General features: G+C 34.6%; 1 protein-coding gene across 3 annotated transcripts; it reads left to right on the top strand.

The window, feature by feature from the left end:
* Window positions 1-5,120: 5,120 nt before the first annotated feature.
* Window positions 5,121-13,893, top strand: LOC140830920 (ribosomal RNA small subunit methyltransferase NEP1-like). Of its 3 annotated transcripts, XM_073194499.1 has the most exons (8): window positions 5,121-5,138; window positions 11,360-11,570; window positions 11,674-11,766; window positions 12,677-12,821; window positions 12,990-13,100; window positions 13,185-13,267; window positions 13,355-13,412; window positions 13,575-13,893. In XM_073194499.1, the coding sequence occupies exons 2-8, from the start codon at window positions 11,403-11,405 to the stop codon at window positions 13,652-13,654; spliced, it is 738 nt and encodes a 245-aa protein (XP_073050600.1). In that variant the 5' UTR covers window positions 5,121-5,138; window positions 11,360-11,402; the 3' UTR covers window positions 13,655-13,893. The 3 variants fall into 3 exon arrangements, with proteins under 3 accessions (XP_073050600.1, XP_073050601.1, XP_073050602.1); XM_073194500.1 differs by lacking the exon at window positions 5,121-5,138 and having other exon boundaries at window positions 11,368-11,570; window positions 13,185-13,264; XM_073194501.1 differs by lacking the exons at window positions 5,121-5,138; window positions 11,674-11,766 and having other exon boundaries at window positions 11,385-11,570.
* The last annotated feature ends 5,608 nt before the right edge of the window (window positions 13,894-19,501 follow it).

The following is a 19,501-nucleotide window of genomic DNA, read 5'->3' on the forward strand; positions in this document are numbered from 1 at the left end:
TGTTTACATATTTTAATTTAAGCTTTAATTAACTATTGAACCTAAAAGAACTTATTTACTATTTTAACTCCAACTAATTTAATAAATCCTATAACATTCTTTTTTCATTAACATAAATTATTTCTTAGCTTAATTTAAATATAGGAATATTTTTATTATTATTAATCTTATTTCAAATTTCCAAACTCCGGTCTGGCCTCGCGTATTTAACTGAAAAGATAAAACTAAACTTTTGCATTTAAAATAAATAGTTATGACTTGTCAAATATCAAAATGAATTAGACCCTTCATATATATATATATATATATATATATATATATATATATATATATATATATATATATATATATATATATATATATATATACAGTTTTGATATCCTGCACACCTACGGTGCACACTTTGGTGAGCACCAATGAGGTGTCACTCACCTATTGGATGCACAATTTTTCTATATTTCATCACATCCAATAGGTGAGTGACACCTCATTGGTGCTCACCAAGGTGTGCACGGTAGGTGTGCAGGATATCAAAACTATATATATATATATATATATATATATATATATATATATATATATATATATATATATAAAAATCATTTTTAAATTTAAATAGTAATAATTATGCATGGCTTATACGTAGTCTGATTTTCGGGTCGTTACAGATATAATTCCGGACATTACACTATCGGTTGGCTTTGCCACCAGATTTATCTTTCATTCATGATGTATTTCATGTTTCTATGTTGAGAAACTATGAACTAGATCCATCACGTGTACTTGCACCTGATGAGGTCGAACTTTATCCTTATCTTTCTTATGTTGAACAACATGTTTGCATTATGGATCGGAAGGAGAAAATATTGCGTAATAAATCAATTCCTTTAGTTCGAGTACAATGGACACGACATGGTGTTGAAAATAAACGTGGGAATTGGAAAGTAAGATGCGAGAATCATATCCGCACTTGTTTGATTCTATTCCATCTGATCCATTGTATTCAATGTATAATTATCAATTTACTGATTTTAGTTTTGATATGTACTATAACTTGTGACATAATATATGTTTGCCAATGTTATGTATATATAAATGTTTGAGATTTCGAGGACTATATCTTTTAAGTTGGGGAGAAATGTGAGACCCCGAGAATAAAATAGTATTGATGACATTTTTTTGTAAATAATTTGAAAAATATTCAATTTATTTTGATGGCATTTTCGTAAATAAGTTGAAAAATAATGAATTAATTTTTAGGGCAAAATAGTAATTAGTAACATATCTTGAGTCCAAATGATTTGAAATTTGGATATAACATAGAACACTCAAAAATATAGAAGTTTCATGTTTTGAGTTTTGAAAAATTTGATCGTTTGACTGGTCCAAAGAAATATACCGATGTTAAAATGTTAAATAGTATATATTATATTATATTATATTAATAAATTAATATAATATTAAAAATAAAATAAACGTGAGTTGGTGGAATTCTATAATTCCACCACTCAAGTTTGACAGCAAAAGAGAGAAGAGAGAGGTGAGAAAAATAAAGGTTTTGATTTTCTTTTTGATCTTGTGACTTATCGGTTTATCCAGTCGACGAACCGACTTCAGTTGTGGGATCGTTGATACGAGATCTTTGATTTGATGTATAAATTTTATATTTTTGGTGATGTTTGAAATTCGTCAATTTTTGGAATAAATCTTATAAATTGTTAAATCATACAGAAATTGAAAATTGTTGAATAGTGAATGATTTTAATGAAGAAGAGATTATTATAGTGATGTTATTTTTAATTATTTCTAATTTATTATAATTAGAGAATTTTAATCGTTAAATTAAGATTGAAGAATTATTTGTCAGTTGTTATTAATTCTGATAAATATATGCGGTAGAATAACCGACAAAAAATTAAGTTTTGAAGTCAGAATTGAATTATTTTATGATTTCACTTTGATATGAATTTTCAAAGTTTCAAAAGATATTTGAAACTTATATTGTTGAATTTGAATGAATTTATTGATTGAAATGAATCTGTTATTCATGTAGATAGATTTTTATACTGAAATCTAAAGCTACAGTGGACTGGAAACGAAGAATTGAGGTATGTTGCGACCGAGTAACATACAACATGTATCTGTATCATATGATATATGTTGGATTGACTTGATTGATTGGAATGAGAATATATGTCTATATGCCTTATTTATTGATTTGACGTGGCATACATGACATAGACGTTGAGCTATGATCCTTGAATACCTTGATATGATTGGATTTGATTCTGGGGTTTGTAAACACGATGCTATGTTTGGCATTATGTGGCCCTTAAAACATAGACATTAGTGGCCCCGATGATTGATTGAGATTTGGGATTTGATAGCGCTTTGTCGACGTTATCGTACGAGTATCCCTAATTGAGGCCGTTGTGCCAGCTCGAGCATTGATTTGATAGAAATTCGATTGATTCTGACATGTGCTCAGTGGATGGGCATTTGACCTGATACCTCCATGACATACATGCATTGCATATCATATATCATTGTTTAGATATCTGTGGTATATATTGTGGTTGCTTCAGACTGAGCTTTGCTCACCCAGATGGGCTTGTTGTTGTCTTTGTATGTTGACAATAACAGGTACTTCAGGTTATCAGGAGACCAGAGATGGTACTTCGGGAGGGAGTCATATCTGAGTTGAGGTTTAGTGGTTTGTACCAGTATATGTATATGTATTTATATACCGGGGCATGTCTTGAGGACATGAGTTGTTTTTTGTAGTTGTTTTGGATTATGTGTGGGCTTGTTTTATATTATGACGTGTTGAGACGAGACTATATTATATACTATTTTTAGTATTATAATTACAGTTGACACGTTTGGGCTCATTGTAAAGAAAATTTAAACTTGTTTTCCGCTGTAATTAATTAACACTAATTAGATTGTGTTTTAATCACGATTAGTAGTTAAGGGCCCCACATATAGGCCCCAACAATGATATATATGTTAGATACAAGAATATGGCCGTTTGGAATGTTTCTATACTGTTTCTGAAATTACAACGGTCAAATTCGCCTTGCTGGACATTTGCCCAACTGGTCAACTCAACGGGTCGTTCAGTTCAACTGGTCAACAGCTGGTTCAGTTCAGTTTGTCAACTGCTGGTTCGGTTCAGTTCAGCTGGTTCAGTTGATTAGCAGCTGGTTCGGTTAAGTTGGTTTGGTTCAGTTCAACTAGTCTGATTCAGTTTCAGTTGGTCAGCAGCTGGTTCAGTTCAGTTTCAGCTGGTCAGCTGCGGGTTCAGTTCAGTTCAGCTGGTCAGCTGCTGGTTCAGTTGAGTTTCAGCTGGTCTGTTGAAATCAGCCTAGTTGATTTCAGTTTGTACAGAACCAGTAGCTTCATCGTCATTTATCAGCATCTTAGGCTTCGATTAAGACTTTGACTTCTGAAGATGATTTTTAGATCATTGTCTTATCTTTCCAATGCATACTGAATCGCTTCATTCCAATATCCGATCTGAGAGATATGACCAAAATAACGCAACTGCTCATACCCAACTGATTGCTGTTTTCGTGCAATCGCTTCGGTAATTCAGCGATCCGTTAGACCTTGATAACATCCGAATTTGCCCAACTGACGTGAGTTACGGCTTGTTCCAAATTGAGTTTTCAGATCAACCAAGTTGGCGGATTGTCATTTGGATCATCCAGTTGAGAGATATTATCAAAATACCGAAACTTCAGAAATTTAGTTTGTTCAGAATTCAGTTTCAGTTCTTTCTTATCATCGGTCTCCGTAACTCGTTCGAACGCCAAATGCAACTTAAAACCCTAATGCATGAAACTTATAAATAATCATGAAATAAACCCTTCCCATGCAATAATCATTCATGAAGTGCATAAAAATCATTAAACAAATATTATAGAACCCTAGATTGCATGTATTCAGGTTACGTAGTTCGAATTTCCTAAACTTTACATCCATAATTAAATTGGACTCTAAAGTAGGAAACAATGATTTTTCTCGTAGGTCTTCGCACTTGGCTTTGCGCTTGGCTTCGGGTGGGTTGAGTGGGTTGGGTCGGGTTGAGCAATAGCACTATTCAAAAATTGCTCAACCCGAACCCGAGCCAATTCGAAAACTCTCGACCCGAACCTGAACACGAATCAACCTGATCAACACATCAACCCGTATAACTCGATTTTGAATTTTTTAAAGAAAATTAAATAAAATTTAAAAAATATTTTAATTTAAACACATAATAACAAAATCTCTCTCATATATATGATTTAAATTTGAAAGTCTAATCGTAGAAAAATAAATATATTTATAAATCAAATAAACAATTATTTAAAAAAATAAAAAATGTTCAAACTAAATATGAAATTACGAAAATTTATGATATAAATATATAATAAATAATTTTTCAGGCATAAAATATATAAAAATGCAGGCAATATTTATTAATTAAATATTTTTTAAAAAAAATAAATTTTCGGGTCAACACCCAACTCAACCCGATCAATTTTTTCGGATCAGCACCCAACTCAACCCGATCAATAGTATATAGTATATTATGTATATAGTATATATATCGTATAATGGAATTTTTTTTATGTGATATATGATACCAAAACAGTTATCCTAATATAGTGGAAATTAGTTGGTACAAAAATATTTATGAATTTGTATAAAAAAAATTAAAAATAAAGGAAAGATCACCATATATCATTTTCGTCCATACATACCCATTTTGAATCCTTCCCAAACTTAAATATTTTTTTTCCATAAAATTTTAGAATTTCTATAGTCTTTTTTTTTTTTTTAACATGAGGAATTTTATAGCCATGAAAGTATTATTTCCTTTCATAAAAATAAAATAATCATGTTTTTAGTAAATACTCAATTGAATATATATTAGCCTCTCAAATAAAGGTTTATAATATTATATTGGGTCGACCCAATAAAGAAATTACTCAATCCGAGCCCAAAGCCCGAACACTTGTTGACAAGTATGAGTTTTAACTTCTAAACGCATTCTTCTGCTGCTAAATTCCCCATTAACTCTGGCAGAGCTGCGCAGCTAACGTCGAAGATTTCCTCAAGTCGTATTTTTCTGAATTTCTTGTATTTTAGTAAGGATTCGTAACGTTTAATATTTTCTTGGGTCTATATTAATTTTATTTTGTTTATAAATTAGCGTGCAATTTTCTAAGCAAACGTGTACTATCGAGTTTGTTGTTGGTTCGTTTTGTTTTTAAGATACCGTTTGTAACATTGTATCTAGGCATGCTTATCGGTTCCACCGGACCGGTTTCTGACCGGTTCCTACCGGTTTTCCGTCTGGTGAGTTCGGAACCAGTCTGAACCGGTTCCGAACCGGTTACGGTTCCAAGTTAAAATACTTGGAACCAATCCAAACCAAGACCGGTTCGGCCTCTAATAAACCGGTTCCGGTTCATATCGAACCGGTTCCGAACTCTAATTTATTATATTTATTATATGATTAAAATTAAAAATATTAAGGGACAATTTTTTATTTAATATTTCGATGCAAATAAATGTGCATTACATTAAAAAAAAATTATCAAAATAACTTAAACATTTATTTTTACAATTGAACATCTAAAATTCATCACAATTTATTAAAATATATTTTGAATATTCTGGATCTTCGTCGGAGCTTGAGCTTTTAAATTCGTCGATCGCGCCAGATGTCCTATTCTTTTTTTCTGCAGCAAACCAATCTTGTAGGCATGTTAGCATGGAAAGTGTTTCTGGCTTTAAATTAGTTCTTTGATCACCAATTATCCTTCCACATACTGAAAATGCTGATTCGGAAGCAACACTTGAACTTTGAATTGGTAGGACATCTCTTGCGATTGCAGCTAACACTGGATAAAGTTTAGAATTTACTTTCCACCAATCAAGAACATCGAAATTCTCCGTGGTCTCAATATATTGGCTTAGATAAATTTGGATCTCATTGTAATTGGTTGTTGTCACCGATTTTCCTTTGAACTTTTGTCGTTTCAAACTTTGAAAGAAGTTAAGTGCTTCACTTTTGCTTTTATATGTCAGCATCTCCTCCGGCTGCGCGCTCGGTTCATCACATTGTTCACTAGCATACAAATCAAACAATTCTTGGAGAGAATGCGTGATTGACTTCTTTTGATCATCAACATTCTTCCCAAGAAATTTAGCATAATATTCAAAAAAATGTCTAATCCTCCTTGATTTTGAGTAAGATCAAGTAATGTTGCTAAACCATGCACAATTGGTATAGTTTCCCAATATTTTTTAAATTTATTTTCCATATTTGAAACAAAATCACGCATTACAGAATCATTACGATATTCAATAAATTTATAAAACATATTGAAAAGCAAAGGTAGAAACATCGTTGAAGTAGGGTAGTTAATGCCAGAAAATTTTTCGGTTGCTTCTTTAAAAATTTCTAACAAAGAAACACATTTACTCAAAATAATCCAATCATCGTCATTTAACATCAAACTTTCTACCGCAATATTATTGTAATATGGAGTAACTAAATCTTGAAAATGTAATAAAGTATGAAACAAGTGATATAAAGAATTCCATCTAGTATCAATTGGAAGAGGAAATTTTTTAAATTTAATTCCGGTTGATTCGACTAGTGTTTTCCAGTCACGTCCATATCTTCTTTCACGTAATAATTTCCCACATAATTTGAACTTTTCTATTACAGTGGACATTTGCTCATCACATGCACATTTAACACATAAGTTGATAATATGACACGCACATCTAACATGAAGCAAATTACCTTCTAAAATTGGTTTTAGTGAATCTTTAAGATATTTAATTGCAAGAGTATTGTCACTCGCATTATCTAACGTTATCGACATTATTTTATTTTGTATGCCATAAATTTTAACAACATTTAAAACATATCTAGCTATAGTGTATGCGTTGTGAGACGATTCTAAATGATCTAGCGCTAAAATTCTTTTTTGCATACTCCAACTTTCGTCAATCCAATGACATGTAACAACAAGATATGGTTCATATTTTAAATTAGTCCAAATATCAGTAGTCAAAATAACTCTACAAGAAATATTTGAAAGATGTGATTTTAGTGTTTCTTTATATTCTTTATAAATATCAAAACAATATTTTTTAAGTGTGTGCCTAGAAATATTGTGAAAACCAGGTTGAATAGTACTAGTAAATTCAACAAAACCTTCTTGTTCAGCTATTATAAAAGGTTGACAACATTTAGTAACAAACTTTACGATAGCTTTCCTAGAAATTTCTTTTGTAATTGTGAAAGCTTTACCACTTGAAGGATTAATTTATTGTTGTGTTAATTCCTTACCGAATGGTTGTAGCGTCGGGGTCAAGTTTATTTATTTTAACTAAATGTTTTTTCAAAGTACCGGTTCCACCGGAACCACCACCTGTTTTGTAAGAATACATCGTTTTGCAAATTTTACAAACGACAAAAGAGTTATTCGTACCTTGATGTTCAATATCAAAGTGATCCCAAACTTTGCTTCGCTTTGCACGGGCCGTCGTCGTGCTCGTAGAAATTGTGTTGCTTGCTCGAGTAGACGATGGCGTCCCTACATCTTTGTTGGGGAGTTCAATGGATTCTTCATCCTCGTGGCCAGGTTCGACTTCATCAAAGTCGGGGATGTAGCCATAATGTTCACCAAAGTCGGGAGCGTATTCGCCACCGTCACCACCACCACGACGGTTTGAAGATGATGTCATTGAAATTCGAAATATTTATATGAGTAAATTACGAAATAGTAAATAAATAACAATAAAAATAATACGGATTATAGATAAAATTATAACACAATTATTGAATATATTTGTAGATATGATAGCAAAGAAATATATTGCTTGTAGGGAAATGAAAGTTGAGAGAAAATTGATATATGAAATGAAAAAAATGACTTGTATTTATAGGTGATTTTTTGGGGGTTAAAAAAAAAATTTTATTTGCAATTTTGGGGGCCAAATTGAGAAAAAAAAACTGCAGATTTCAGTAGCAACGGCTACTGAAATCTGCAGAGTCCAACGGCTGCATTTGCAGCCGTTGGACTGTTGCATTTGCAGCCCAACGGCTGCGAAAAAAAAACTGCAGATTTCAGTAGCAACGGCTACTGAAATCTGCAGAGTCCAACGACTGCATTTGCAGCCGTTGGACTGTTGCATTTGCAGCCCAACGGCTGCAGATGCAGCCGTTGGCCCAAATTGTATTTCTTAATTTTTGTTAAAAAAAATTCGAAATTCGGGTTATGGGTCCGGTTCCGAGTCGGTTCAGGATACGGTCCGGAACCGACCCGGAACCGGTTCAGAATATGCTGAGGTTCAACCCACAAATTAACGGGTTGTACACGGTTTCGGGTCCGGTTCTCACATACCGGATCCGGTTCCGGGCTTATCGGGTCGGTTCCGGGTCGAACCGGTCCGATAAGCATGCCTAATTGTATCTATCAATTTTGATTGATTTGGGCTTGTGAGCCAGAATTAGAAACAGATTTGTAAAACTATTTGTTTATTTCTAGGATCGGCAATGGATAAGGTTTAAAACCGGTCGCACATCAAACTCGTCCCGAACAAGACGGCTTCAAACCAAGTCAAAGAGTTACGGGGCGGGTAACGGGGTTTGCCTAGACCCATTCGCACCCGCCCCGGATATATATTGTGTCTGACCATAACCCTAATGCCCCATCTGATGTAAACGCCGGTACTCTTTCTGTCTCAATCCCTCGTCCTTGCCTCTCTCAAACTCAAACGTGAGGAGGTTTCAGTGTTTCTTTCAGGTTTATTCGCAAGATATTTTTTTTTATGGCATCTTCAGCTTTATGTTGGAACAAGCTTCTGGCCATTTACCATTTTTTCCTTATTCTAGTATCTTCTGGCTGAAGTTGCCCTGGATTATTAGAGATTAGAGAAGATCCCTCCGCAGGTATGCTGAAGTGATTTCACTCTTCATAGATGACAAACTTGAATCTTTTTCAAGTTAAGACACCCACTGACCCACTGATTTGACAAGAATACTTAAGTTCAACATTTGATTTAACATTTCGCTCTTTGTTATTTTTTAATTAGTTTCAGCGTCTATTGAATTGGAACGCATAAAGTTAAAACATGTAAAGCTACTTACCAACTACTATATGTTGTCGGTGAGTTTTCAGCTTGTGTTCAGTTACTTTTTTACCATGTTTCTGAATTTACAGTGGGTTTGTGGGACCAACCTGTACCCGTCCCGCCGGGTATTAGGGGTGCCGGTACAGGCCAGGTCCCATATCTGTTTGGCGGGCCGGATCACGGGATTAGTCAAAAACTTCCTATATCCTCCCGTTGTCATCCCTATTCATTTCCTAGGAATTTAGCTTGTTAACGAGCTCGAACAAACTCAAGCTCGAGATCAATTGTATGTTTGACAAGCTCGAAAACAAGTTTGCTTAACGAGCTTAAAAATAGGTCAGTTTAACGAGCCGGTCTCGATCCAGACTCGTTAAACATAATAAACCATATTAAAGAAAAGAAATCGAGCTATTCGCGAGCTTAGTAATTTGAAAATGAGTCGAGCTCGAGTCTTATAATAAAAGCTCGAATCAAGCTCGAACCTATATATACCTCAACTCAGCAGAGCTCAACCATGATACAGTTTGGCTCGGCTTGGTTCGTTCACATCCACACTCATGGCCAACGCTCAGCTCAACGTCACGTGTCGTCAACCAAACTTACAAGCAATATGTATGTACGAAAAATGCCAATAATTTGGAGTACAAAGCAAGAGAACTTGATGTTTTTGTCCTTACATTCCAAACTTCAGAGCGGATAAGAGAAGATCATGGACTAGATCGTGGGTTAGATAATGGGATTTGGGAAACTTCCCAATATTCTGAAGAAAAAGAGTCCGTCGAAGAAAGGGCACACAACACATTCATCACAAATTCTGCAAATTATCTACAAATATTCCAATGTTATTTAGCTTTTAACGTGTTTATTCTATTATATTTCCAGGTTTTGTAAATTCCTACTAATTTTTGTAGATACATAATCTTGTTAGGATTTTATTTCTTCAAGTTCCATTGTCGTTTTTTAGGGCATTATATATATATATAAGAAATTATAACGAACTATCAAATTTAGTATCTATTGTCGTTTGATTCCATAGAAGTTAGACTTTTAGTATTTTCATCCAAATTGGTGCTTAAAACACCTGGCACGTGGCATGCGGCACGCTCGCAGTATCAAAATTGTGTGAACTTCAGACTGTGTATAGCTATGTTACGCGGCCTGTGTGAGGAGGAGATTAATCGTGTAATTATCAAGAAAAGCAATGCGATTTCCAGCCTTTCCTAACAATTTTCTCAATTAGGATTCAAGGCTTGGTTAGAGAAAAACCTCACCCATCATTTACTTTCAATGCCGATGCAAATACAAAATATCAAATTGAGTTGAGGAACAAGGAAAACTTGCGATGTGCTTTGAAGCAACAGTGGCCGGAGAGCACCGTTACGATGGGAGAAAGAGGAAACTGAGATTTAGGGAGTGTGCCTTATAAGCAAGGAGTATCGGGAAGCCTTGAAACCGAATGATTATATGAGCTTTTTTTTTATAAAATTAAAATTATATGAGCTATTTCAATAGCTAACTGGACCAGTTTTTATTGTTTTTGAGGTCTTAAATATCTATTACAATATATATTTATGAAAAATTATAATTTTAGTCTTGTAAGTTAGTCTGTTTTGAGTTTTAATCATGTAACTTGTCAAAGTTTAGTTTTCGTAAAGTGACTTGTATTTTTTGTTTTGGTTCTTTTTTTGTCTGAAAACACTAAATCAATCGAATATGTTTTATTTGACACTGATTTCATCCTATGTATCATATGTAGAGATAATAAAGCTCCCATTTTGAAGTATTGGGGTTTTATTGCTTTATTGTTTTTGTCTTTTTTATCAGGTAAATCTTAATTTGACTAATATCCAGTCTTTTTTATCAGATTAATTTTAATTTCTGTGATGTAATATTTATTCTCTATAAATGTGTCATGTAGGATAGAATCAGTGTCAAATAAACGTATTAGATAGATTTGGTCGTTTTGGGTCAAAAATAAGACAGAACAACACAAACAAAATCCAAGTTAGTGGACGAAAACTAAACTTTTGCAAGTTACATTATTACAACTCAAAACAGACATCTTATGAGACTAAAATTACAATATTACATGAATATATATAATTTAATAAATATTTAGGTCATGTAACATAGCTATGCATAAGTCTGATGTGTTGTTTAGCATTTGAGTATTCTCTTATTATTCTTTTTTGTTCATACTTTCATGCTCCAGGTTGGGGAAAGGTTACCATTTGTATCAACAAAAACTTGGAAAGATGGAAGGTTCGAGACTTTGCTCAAAGAAGAGACAACGAGGGGAAGCATCACATGAGGAAGAGATAGGGCACCTCACACCTCAAATCCCTGTTGAGCTCATTAGTCAGAAACCCAAGGTTTCCTTCATTCTTGACAATGCTGGCATAAAAAAGGCTTTCGTTAGGAAGGTATGTCAATATTATTTGTACATATGACGTATCTATCTAATACATATCAATGCTAAAAGCATATGTAACTTCGAAAGTGATTGGCATTTTCTGTATTACTAAGAAATGGGTGGTGGCAAATGGGATTGATGATGAAGCAGCTCTTCGACAGCAGAACAAAAATCCTGATGAGTACATGTCCCAGACAGTGCACGTGGTTTGTCTCTATCCCTTAAACACACCCCCACCCCCCACCCCCCCAATAAAAAAAAAAAAAAACCTCCTGTTAAGAATTTCTTTTAATCTACATGTTTGTTGATATCTGAAGCCAACTCTCCTGTTTAGTATTTCTTGTAATCTACATGTTTGTTGATACCTGAAGCCAACTCTCCTGTTTAGTATTTCTAGTATTCTACATGTTTGTTGATAGCTGAAGTTCCTGATGAATAGCATGTTTGAAGATGCAAATGCCTTTAAATGATATAGCATACCTTATAATGCTAATCAATATCATAACAAGTTTCAAATTAAGTTTCTAAGATGTTAGTATCTTTGAATGATTTGGCAGACCTAATGTGATTCAATCATTATCATAACATATTTGAACGTGAGACTTCAAGTACAACTTCGTATTATAAAAACTGTACTTTCATCTACTTGAAAAAAGATTAAAATTGTTGACCATGATACGATTTCGTTGTGAAAATAGAGTCGTGAGATGTGTCAATATAACTTTCAAGTGTAAGCTAAACTGAGGTGTCCTCTTATGTTACTAATAAGCTGCATGCTGATGCTGCAACACCTGTCAGACGAAGTTAGCCTGCCAAAAGAAAGATGCTTCTGTTTCGTAACTGATGGTATAGTTATAATGAATGCTTCTTGTTGTCAACTTATATATATCTGCGTCAAAGCTGTAGTGTTTACCGGTGAGGGAAATTATGTCTCTTTTCCATCTATTCTTCTTGATGATGCTATATTATCTTTTCTCGATATGCATAAAAACTCATAGTTGTCCTCAAATTTACTTGTCTGCTAATCCATAGCTCGTGCTATGTAGTAGAAAAATGAGTTACTGGAAAATAACTATATTCAAAGTATGATTGATTACCTTCAAACTTGATATACAGGTGTTAAAAGCAATTCTAGATAGCCCACTTAATAAGTACGGATTGGTTGGGGCTATTTATGTGAAAATCGCAAATGGATCGCTGTTTGTGGTTAAACCTCATGTTCGTATTCCAAGAACTTTGGCCCGCTTCAGTGGTCTCATGTGTAAGCCAATTTAGTAAATATATTCTAACAGAAACCAATAACTGTTTTTTAATCTTACCATCTAGTTTACTATCACGAAATCCTCTAAAATATGTGAATTGCATTTCTTCTTTCCCTTCCTATGTTGAAATAATTAGTTCTTACACTTATTTTGTGGAATTGATGTAGTGGAGTTACTGGAAAAGTCTCGTATACGTACGAGTGACACCCATGAAACATTGATGCGTGTTGTTGAGGAACCCTTGATACGACATTTGCCAGCCAATTCAAGGATAATAGGTAATGTTACTGATTCATTTGCATTGTTCATTTCAATCATGCACAAGTTATTTCTCTGAATGTTTCTTGCAATTTTGATTCTAGGCATTTCAACGCGTTCTCCCAAGTTAGTAGATGTGGCAAGCTTTGTCAATGCTACAAGTGATGAGACACATCTGGTGTTTGTGGTAAATTGGTTTCAGAAATTGTTTCAACATTGAGACGCCTGCCGATTTATATGACTGTTGATTGGCTGTTGCTACTTCTATGTTTAGTTTGGAATGTCGACAAGTGGGGAAATCAGTCAGCCACATACAGCAGATGTTATATCAGGTTATATATGATCTATCTTTATGTGGCTGCAGCATTACTTGAAAAAATTATTGGGCAATAACAAGCTTTGTAACTCTTGGGTATTCCACTCTTGGATTGCTGCAATTATTTTGGCTAATTGGTTAACATCAAATGTTTATATTCATCCTTTTTTGTCTTCAGTTACAGATTATCCGGTCGACGCAACAACTTGCATTGATCTGGTTTGCGGTGCATGTGAAGAAAAATGGAATTGCTTTTGACTTTTTCTAACCTGTTGTTCATTAAATTGCTCTCAGTATCGTAGTTGGTTTTTTTTTTATTAGTGATCACATTTTTCATTTCTGCAACATCACATGGTATCGTACGTGGCATATGTCAACTCCACTTTAAGGGATGGCTGTTTAGTTAAAATCCACGTTAAAATACATAATCGCGTGGCATCGTGGCATAAATCATTTCCAAGTTAAGGGGTAATCGACATGTTCAAATCCACGTTAAATACCGTCTCTCCGGGAGGCTGTTGATGGGGAAAGAGCCAATATAAAATTCAATATTAATAATAAAATTTTGTTATGTTTATTGTTTGTTTCTTTTTATGTTTTCCGTTTATTATTTCTTGCACTTAATCTTGGAAATGAATCAATATATAAAAATGTTAATGAGATTAAAATAAATCAATTAATCTAAAAATATTTCGAAAATAAAAAAACTTAGCGTTTGACAACAGTTTGGTGAATATGTCTGTTGCCTGTTAATTTGTTGTGACATATTCAAGACTAAATCTATTTCTTCATGACATGTTCTCGGATAAAATGATGAACGTGCTTTGTCCGACAGTACAAGACATGATTTATGTGATTGTTATTGTACTTGTGTTGTCACAGAAGATAGAAGATTCAGCGTTTTGAATTTCATAGTCTTTAAGCTATTGTTGCATCCACAACATTTGAGTACAACAATTTTCAGCTGCAAGATACTCTGCTTAAGTGGTTGATGTGGCGATAGACGTATGTTTCTTGTTAAACCAAAATATTGGTCTGTCGTCCAAGAACTGACATGAATCGCTGGTGCTCTCGGTCAATTTTGCATCCAGCGTAATCTGCGTCTGAATAACTTATTTGGGATACCAAAGACCCACATTAGCAGTACCTTTAAGATATTTAAGAATATGTTTAATACCAGTACAATGCGATTGCATAGGATTGGCTTGAAAACGTGCACATAAACAAACCGCAAACATAATATCTGGCCGACTAATGGTCAGATACAACAGTGAACCAATTAATCCTTGGTACATGATTGTGTCTACTGAGATCTCTCATCTTTGCTTAATTTGATAGATGAGCTCGTTGGGGGTAGCAGCTTAAGAATAATTCTTCATACCAAACTTCTTTAGCACGTCTCTTGTGTATTTAGCTTGGTTAATGAAGATGTCATTTTCTGACTGCTTGACTTGCAGTCCTAGAAAAAAGTTTAATTCTCCCATCATGCTCATTTTCAAACTGATCCTGCATTAACTTGGAGAATCTCTCACACAATTTAGGGTTAGTTGATACAAATATAATATCATCAACATAGATTTGCAAAAATAATGAATGATCATCTTTTAAAAATCTGAAAAGTGTTTTATCAACCGTTCCAATCGAAAAGTCATGATCAAGTAGGAATTTGATTAAAATATCATACCATGCCCTTGGTGTTTGTTTTAGTTCATATAATGCTTTATCTAATTTATAGAGATGATCAGGATGAGTCTGACTAACGAAGCCAAGTAGTTGTTCTACGTATATTTCCTCATTGAGCAAAACATTTAAGTATGCTGATTTAACATCCATTTTATATACCTTAAAATCTTTGAATGCAGCAAATGCAAGAAATATTTTAATTGCTTCTAGTCTGGCAACATGGGCAAATGATTCATCAAAGTCAATACATTCCTACTGTCTATAACCTTGAGCAACTAGTCTGGCTTTGTTTCTAACTATTGAACCGTTCTCATCCAACTTGTTTCTAACACCCACCTAGTACCAATTACATGCAGATTAGCAGGTCGAGGAACTAAATGCCAAACTTTGCTTCTTTCGAATTGTTAAGTTCTTCACACATGACATCTATCCAATTGGTATTATTCAGTGTATCACTGATTTTCTTAGGTTCTAACTGAGCAACGAAAGCAACATGCATAAATTCATCTATCATTTTTTTTTCTGGTTCTAAGATGAGCGGTTGGGTTACCGATGAACAGCTCGAGTGGATGATCTTTTTTCCACCGGAGACATGGTCCTTATGGATTGGGCTCTGTTGGTTGAGCCGTTGCATCTTCTTATTCCACCATGTCCTCCTCCATCTGATTAGTTTCATGCGGCCTGTGGGTGATTGTTCACCGGTTCATCTGCTTGATGAAGTTGTTCTTGGATGGTTGGACTTTGTTTGAAATGTTCTCAACCGTTCTTCTTAAATCTATCTCATCATCACTGCTAGATTCAAGGTTAGTAACATCTAATTTATTAATTAAATCATGAATGTTGTTACTATTATTATCATGACAGATGGATGATTCATCAAAAACAATATATATGGATTCTTCAACAGTGAGAGTTCTTCGATTGTATACTCTATATCCTTTGCTCACTGCTGAATATCCCATGAAGAAACCATTATCGGATTTAACATCAAATGTAGTAAATATATCTCGCCATTGTTATGTATAAAGCACTTACAACCGAATATGCGGAAGTATCCAATTTCGGGCTGCTTGCCGGTCCAGATCTCATATGGAGTCTTTTCATGATTCTCGTTGATAATGGACTGATTCTGAGTATAGCAAGCAGTGTTGACGGTGTCTGTCCAAAATCTCTAAGAAATTTCGGATTCTGTAGCATAGTTCTAGCTACTTCCTTGAGAGATTTCCTTCAGCAACTCCATTATGTTGCGGTGGCTTAGCAGCTGAGAGTTAATGCTTGATGCCGTGGTCTTCAAGATAGGATGACAGGAATTGGTTCAGAAATTCAGTTCTTCTATCACTCCTGATCCTGTCCACAACTTTAGTTTTCTTATTTTGAATTCTCTTGAGGAGTTTGATGAGCTGAGCAACAGTTTGATCTTTGGAACTCAAGAATATTATCCACGTGAACCGAGATAAGTTATCAATTACCACTAGGGTATATTTCTTCCCCCCTAAGCTCATTACTGGTATGGCTCCGAACAGATCCATGTGAAGTAGTTCCAAGCATCGAGCTGATGAGTTCCTTCTTTTGTTTTTGAATGTTGAGCGAACCTGTTTACCTAGGTGACAAGCATTGCAAATTATATCTTTTGCAAAATCAATATTAGGTAAACCAGATACCAACTTAAGCTTGCTAATAGTGGCAATGGATTTGAAATTAAGGTGATTGAGCCGTTTGTGCCATAGCCAATTTTTATTTCCATTTAAGGCGATAAAACAAGTAGGTGCATTTAAACTATCATCATTCCATTTCACCTTATATGTGTTCTGCTCTCTAAGACCAGTTAATACAATATTTCCTGAAACAGTTTTAACAGTGCTCGTGTGCTTATGAAACTCAACAATATAACCGTTGTCACAAAGTTGACTTATGCTAATCAAGTTATAACAAAAATTTTCAACTAAGAGTACATCTTTGATAATAATTTTTTCGTGGATAATCTTATATTTACCCACTGCTTTACCTTTGGAATTATCGCCAAAGGTGATTCTTGGTCCTTTGTATTCGACGACTTCTGTTAGGAGATTTTTATTTCCTGTCATATGTCTGGAACAACCGCTGTCCAAAAACTAGATGGATTCTTTCAATTTCTTCTTCTTTAGTACCCGAAATCATTGAAATGAGAACTTGGTACCCTTTTCTATTTGAATCCTGAACTAATTAGACCCTTAGTGACCTGGATTATCCTGAGGAATTTTCCATTGAGTATCCCAAGATGGATGGGGTTAGGTGCATGTACTGGTGGTGTGTGCACTGTTGTTTCTTTTACATTATGTTGTCTTGGCCATATGTCATTATCACTCAATATGTACATCTTTTGAACTGGTCAGCCGTTGTAGTATCAATTAGGTCTTATTTTCGAGTGATATCTAGTTGAACTTGGCTTTTTGTAGGACCAATCTGAACCATTGTGAACAGCTGAATTTGGTCTGTGTCTGAGCCATAATCGGTTGGAATTTGCACTCTAAAATTCGACATATCCTAGACCACGTCGCCTTCCATAATTCTCAAAATTTACATTATGATTGATTCGGACTTCAGGATCGTTATGTTCATGTACCATACTAGATATGAAAAATTTAATTGATTTTAAATTATCTTTCTCTAGTAGAGGTTGGTTTTTTGCTTCAGAGGTGTTGCATTCATTGATGTCGTAAACTAGCCCAGTTCTGTCTCCGGCTGGTTTCTGCATCTCATGCATCATTTCAAGAGAAACAGAAGACTTATTCCATGAGTGTACTGTGTTCATCACTTGTTTATTTTCTTTTAACGTGGCATAGAATAATCTTTTCAAGTCATCATTCTCAGCCGTTAGCAGACTTAACTTTACAATCAAACCGTCAACCTCTTTTTGATGCGAGAAGTTGGAGAGGGTTAACTTGTTTTTCAAGTATTAATTTTCTGCCTTGGCCTCATCGAATTGTTGCGATAGTCCCTTAAATTCATTCTTCATATCATGCAGTGCCGTGACAAGGTATTCCCGTGTAAATTCCTGAGAGTCAAAGTAAAATACCACTTCTTCGATGGATTCTGATGCTTTACAGCCATGAGACATTTTATTGCCTCATCATCGCTTTCACTCGAAGATTCATCAGAGATGGATCTTTCTGAATCTAAATCGTCTCATTTGCTTTTTCATTTTGCAATTAAAACTCGTTCTTCCTTTTTGGTGAACATTTTATCATCTTTGGACCGTTTCCTATCAACCAGTCTCTTCTCATCCTTCTTGGGCCTGTTGCACTCTGCAATAAAGTACCCTTTTTTCCCCACTGTTAAAACAAGCTTGACCATCATCTGTATGGTCATTCTTGTAATATGGTTTAGCAAATTGAGATTAATTTTTACGCATAAATCTACCAAATTTCTTGACAAATAGGGACATAGCTTCACTGCTCAGTTGCTCGGCTGATTTCTTACTCGTGGACTCTTCAACCGGAAGAGTCACTGTGGTAACTGCCAGGGCCTTGGTTTATTGAGAAGTGGATGGTTCTTCTTCAGTTCGTATTCCAAGCTCGAACTCGTTTCAAGGCAATTTCACGGTTAGAGTATTCTTTACCTAGATAAATAAGTTCAATAATAGTACCACTAAACTGCTCATCAAATTCGGAGAGAGTTTCTCCTGGATTCATCTTTGCGTTATCAAACTTCTGAAAAGTGCAGAAAACGGTTCACAATTTCTAATGATAGCTTAAACTGGTTGGCTGGCTTGTTAACAGAGACGGTTCGAAATGTAAGTTCTTGAAAAAAGTAAGGACACAGGGTTTTTATGGTTGTTCGGATATAAAACTCATACGTCAATCTTTCTTCATCTTTAGGAAGAATTCCGCTAAAAAGCTTTGGCTTTACAAACTTATTATAATAGCCCACTCCAATCAGGACTTATCGCACTGCCTGTTTTGGAACTCTTAGTGATCACTCTACACTTCTGGATTTTAAGAACCCTCGGTTCACCAGACAACACAATCAATCAAATAACCAAACATTTACTGATAAAAGAAAATATATGTTTTAATGTTATCTTTCCTTGTGCAGCTTTGAATCTTGTTCCTTTGAAGAGTTGCCGCTGAACATCCTTTTGTAGTAACTGTTAGCTCCCTCAGAGCTTGTAGGATGTTTAAACAATATTTCTATTCTGAGATAGTGACATACATGCATATATCGGAACTGATGCAAGACGTGGTTGACTTGTAGTGGTGCAAACCATTGAATGTCCTGAACCAGTAAGATAATGTCTTTCATTAATTGAGCGATGAATGGCTCTTAAATGAGACGGTTTGAAGATTTTGAACAACTAGTTTAAAGTATTCTAATGGTTGAAACTTCTTCAAGCTGTAGGCGGGCAACCGGTTGAAAGTTCAAGTGATCGAAGACCAAGCGGTT

Source organism: Primulina eburnea, chromosome 4, assembly GCF_022965805.1.
Source record: "Primulina eburnea isolate SZY01 chromosome 4, ASM2296580v1, whole genome shotgun sequence".
Classification (NCBI taxonomy): domain Eukaryota; kingdom Viridiplantae; phylum Streptophyta; class Magnoliopsida; order Lamiales; family Gesneriaceae; genus Primulina; species Primulina eburnea.

Bases quoted from the DNA above. Each gene is read 5' to 3' on its own strand.
- LOC140830920 (XM_073194499.1), top strand. From the start codon at position 11,403: ATGGAAGGTTCGAGACTTTGCTCAAAGAAGAGACAACGAGGGGAAGCA. The intron at 13,101-13,184 runs GTAATGTTACTG...TTTTGATTCTAG, and splicing joins AGCCAATTCAAGGATAATAG to GCATTTCAACGCGTTCTCCC. The intron at 13,413-13,574 runs GTTATATATGAT...TTTTGTCTTCAG, and splicing joins TACAGCAGATGTTATATCAG to TTACAGATTATCCGGTCGAC.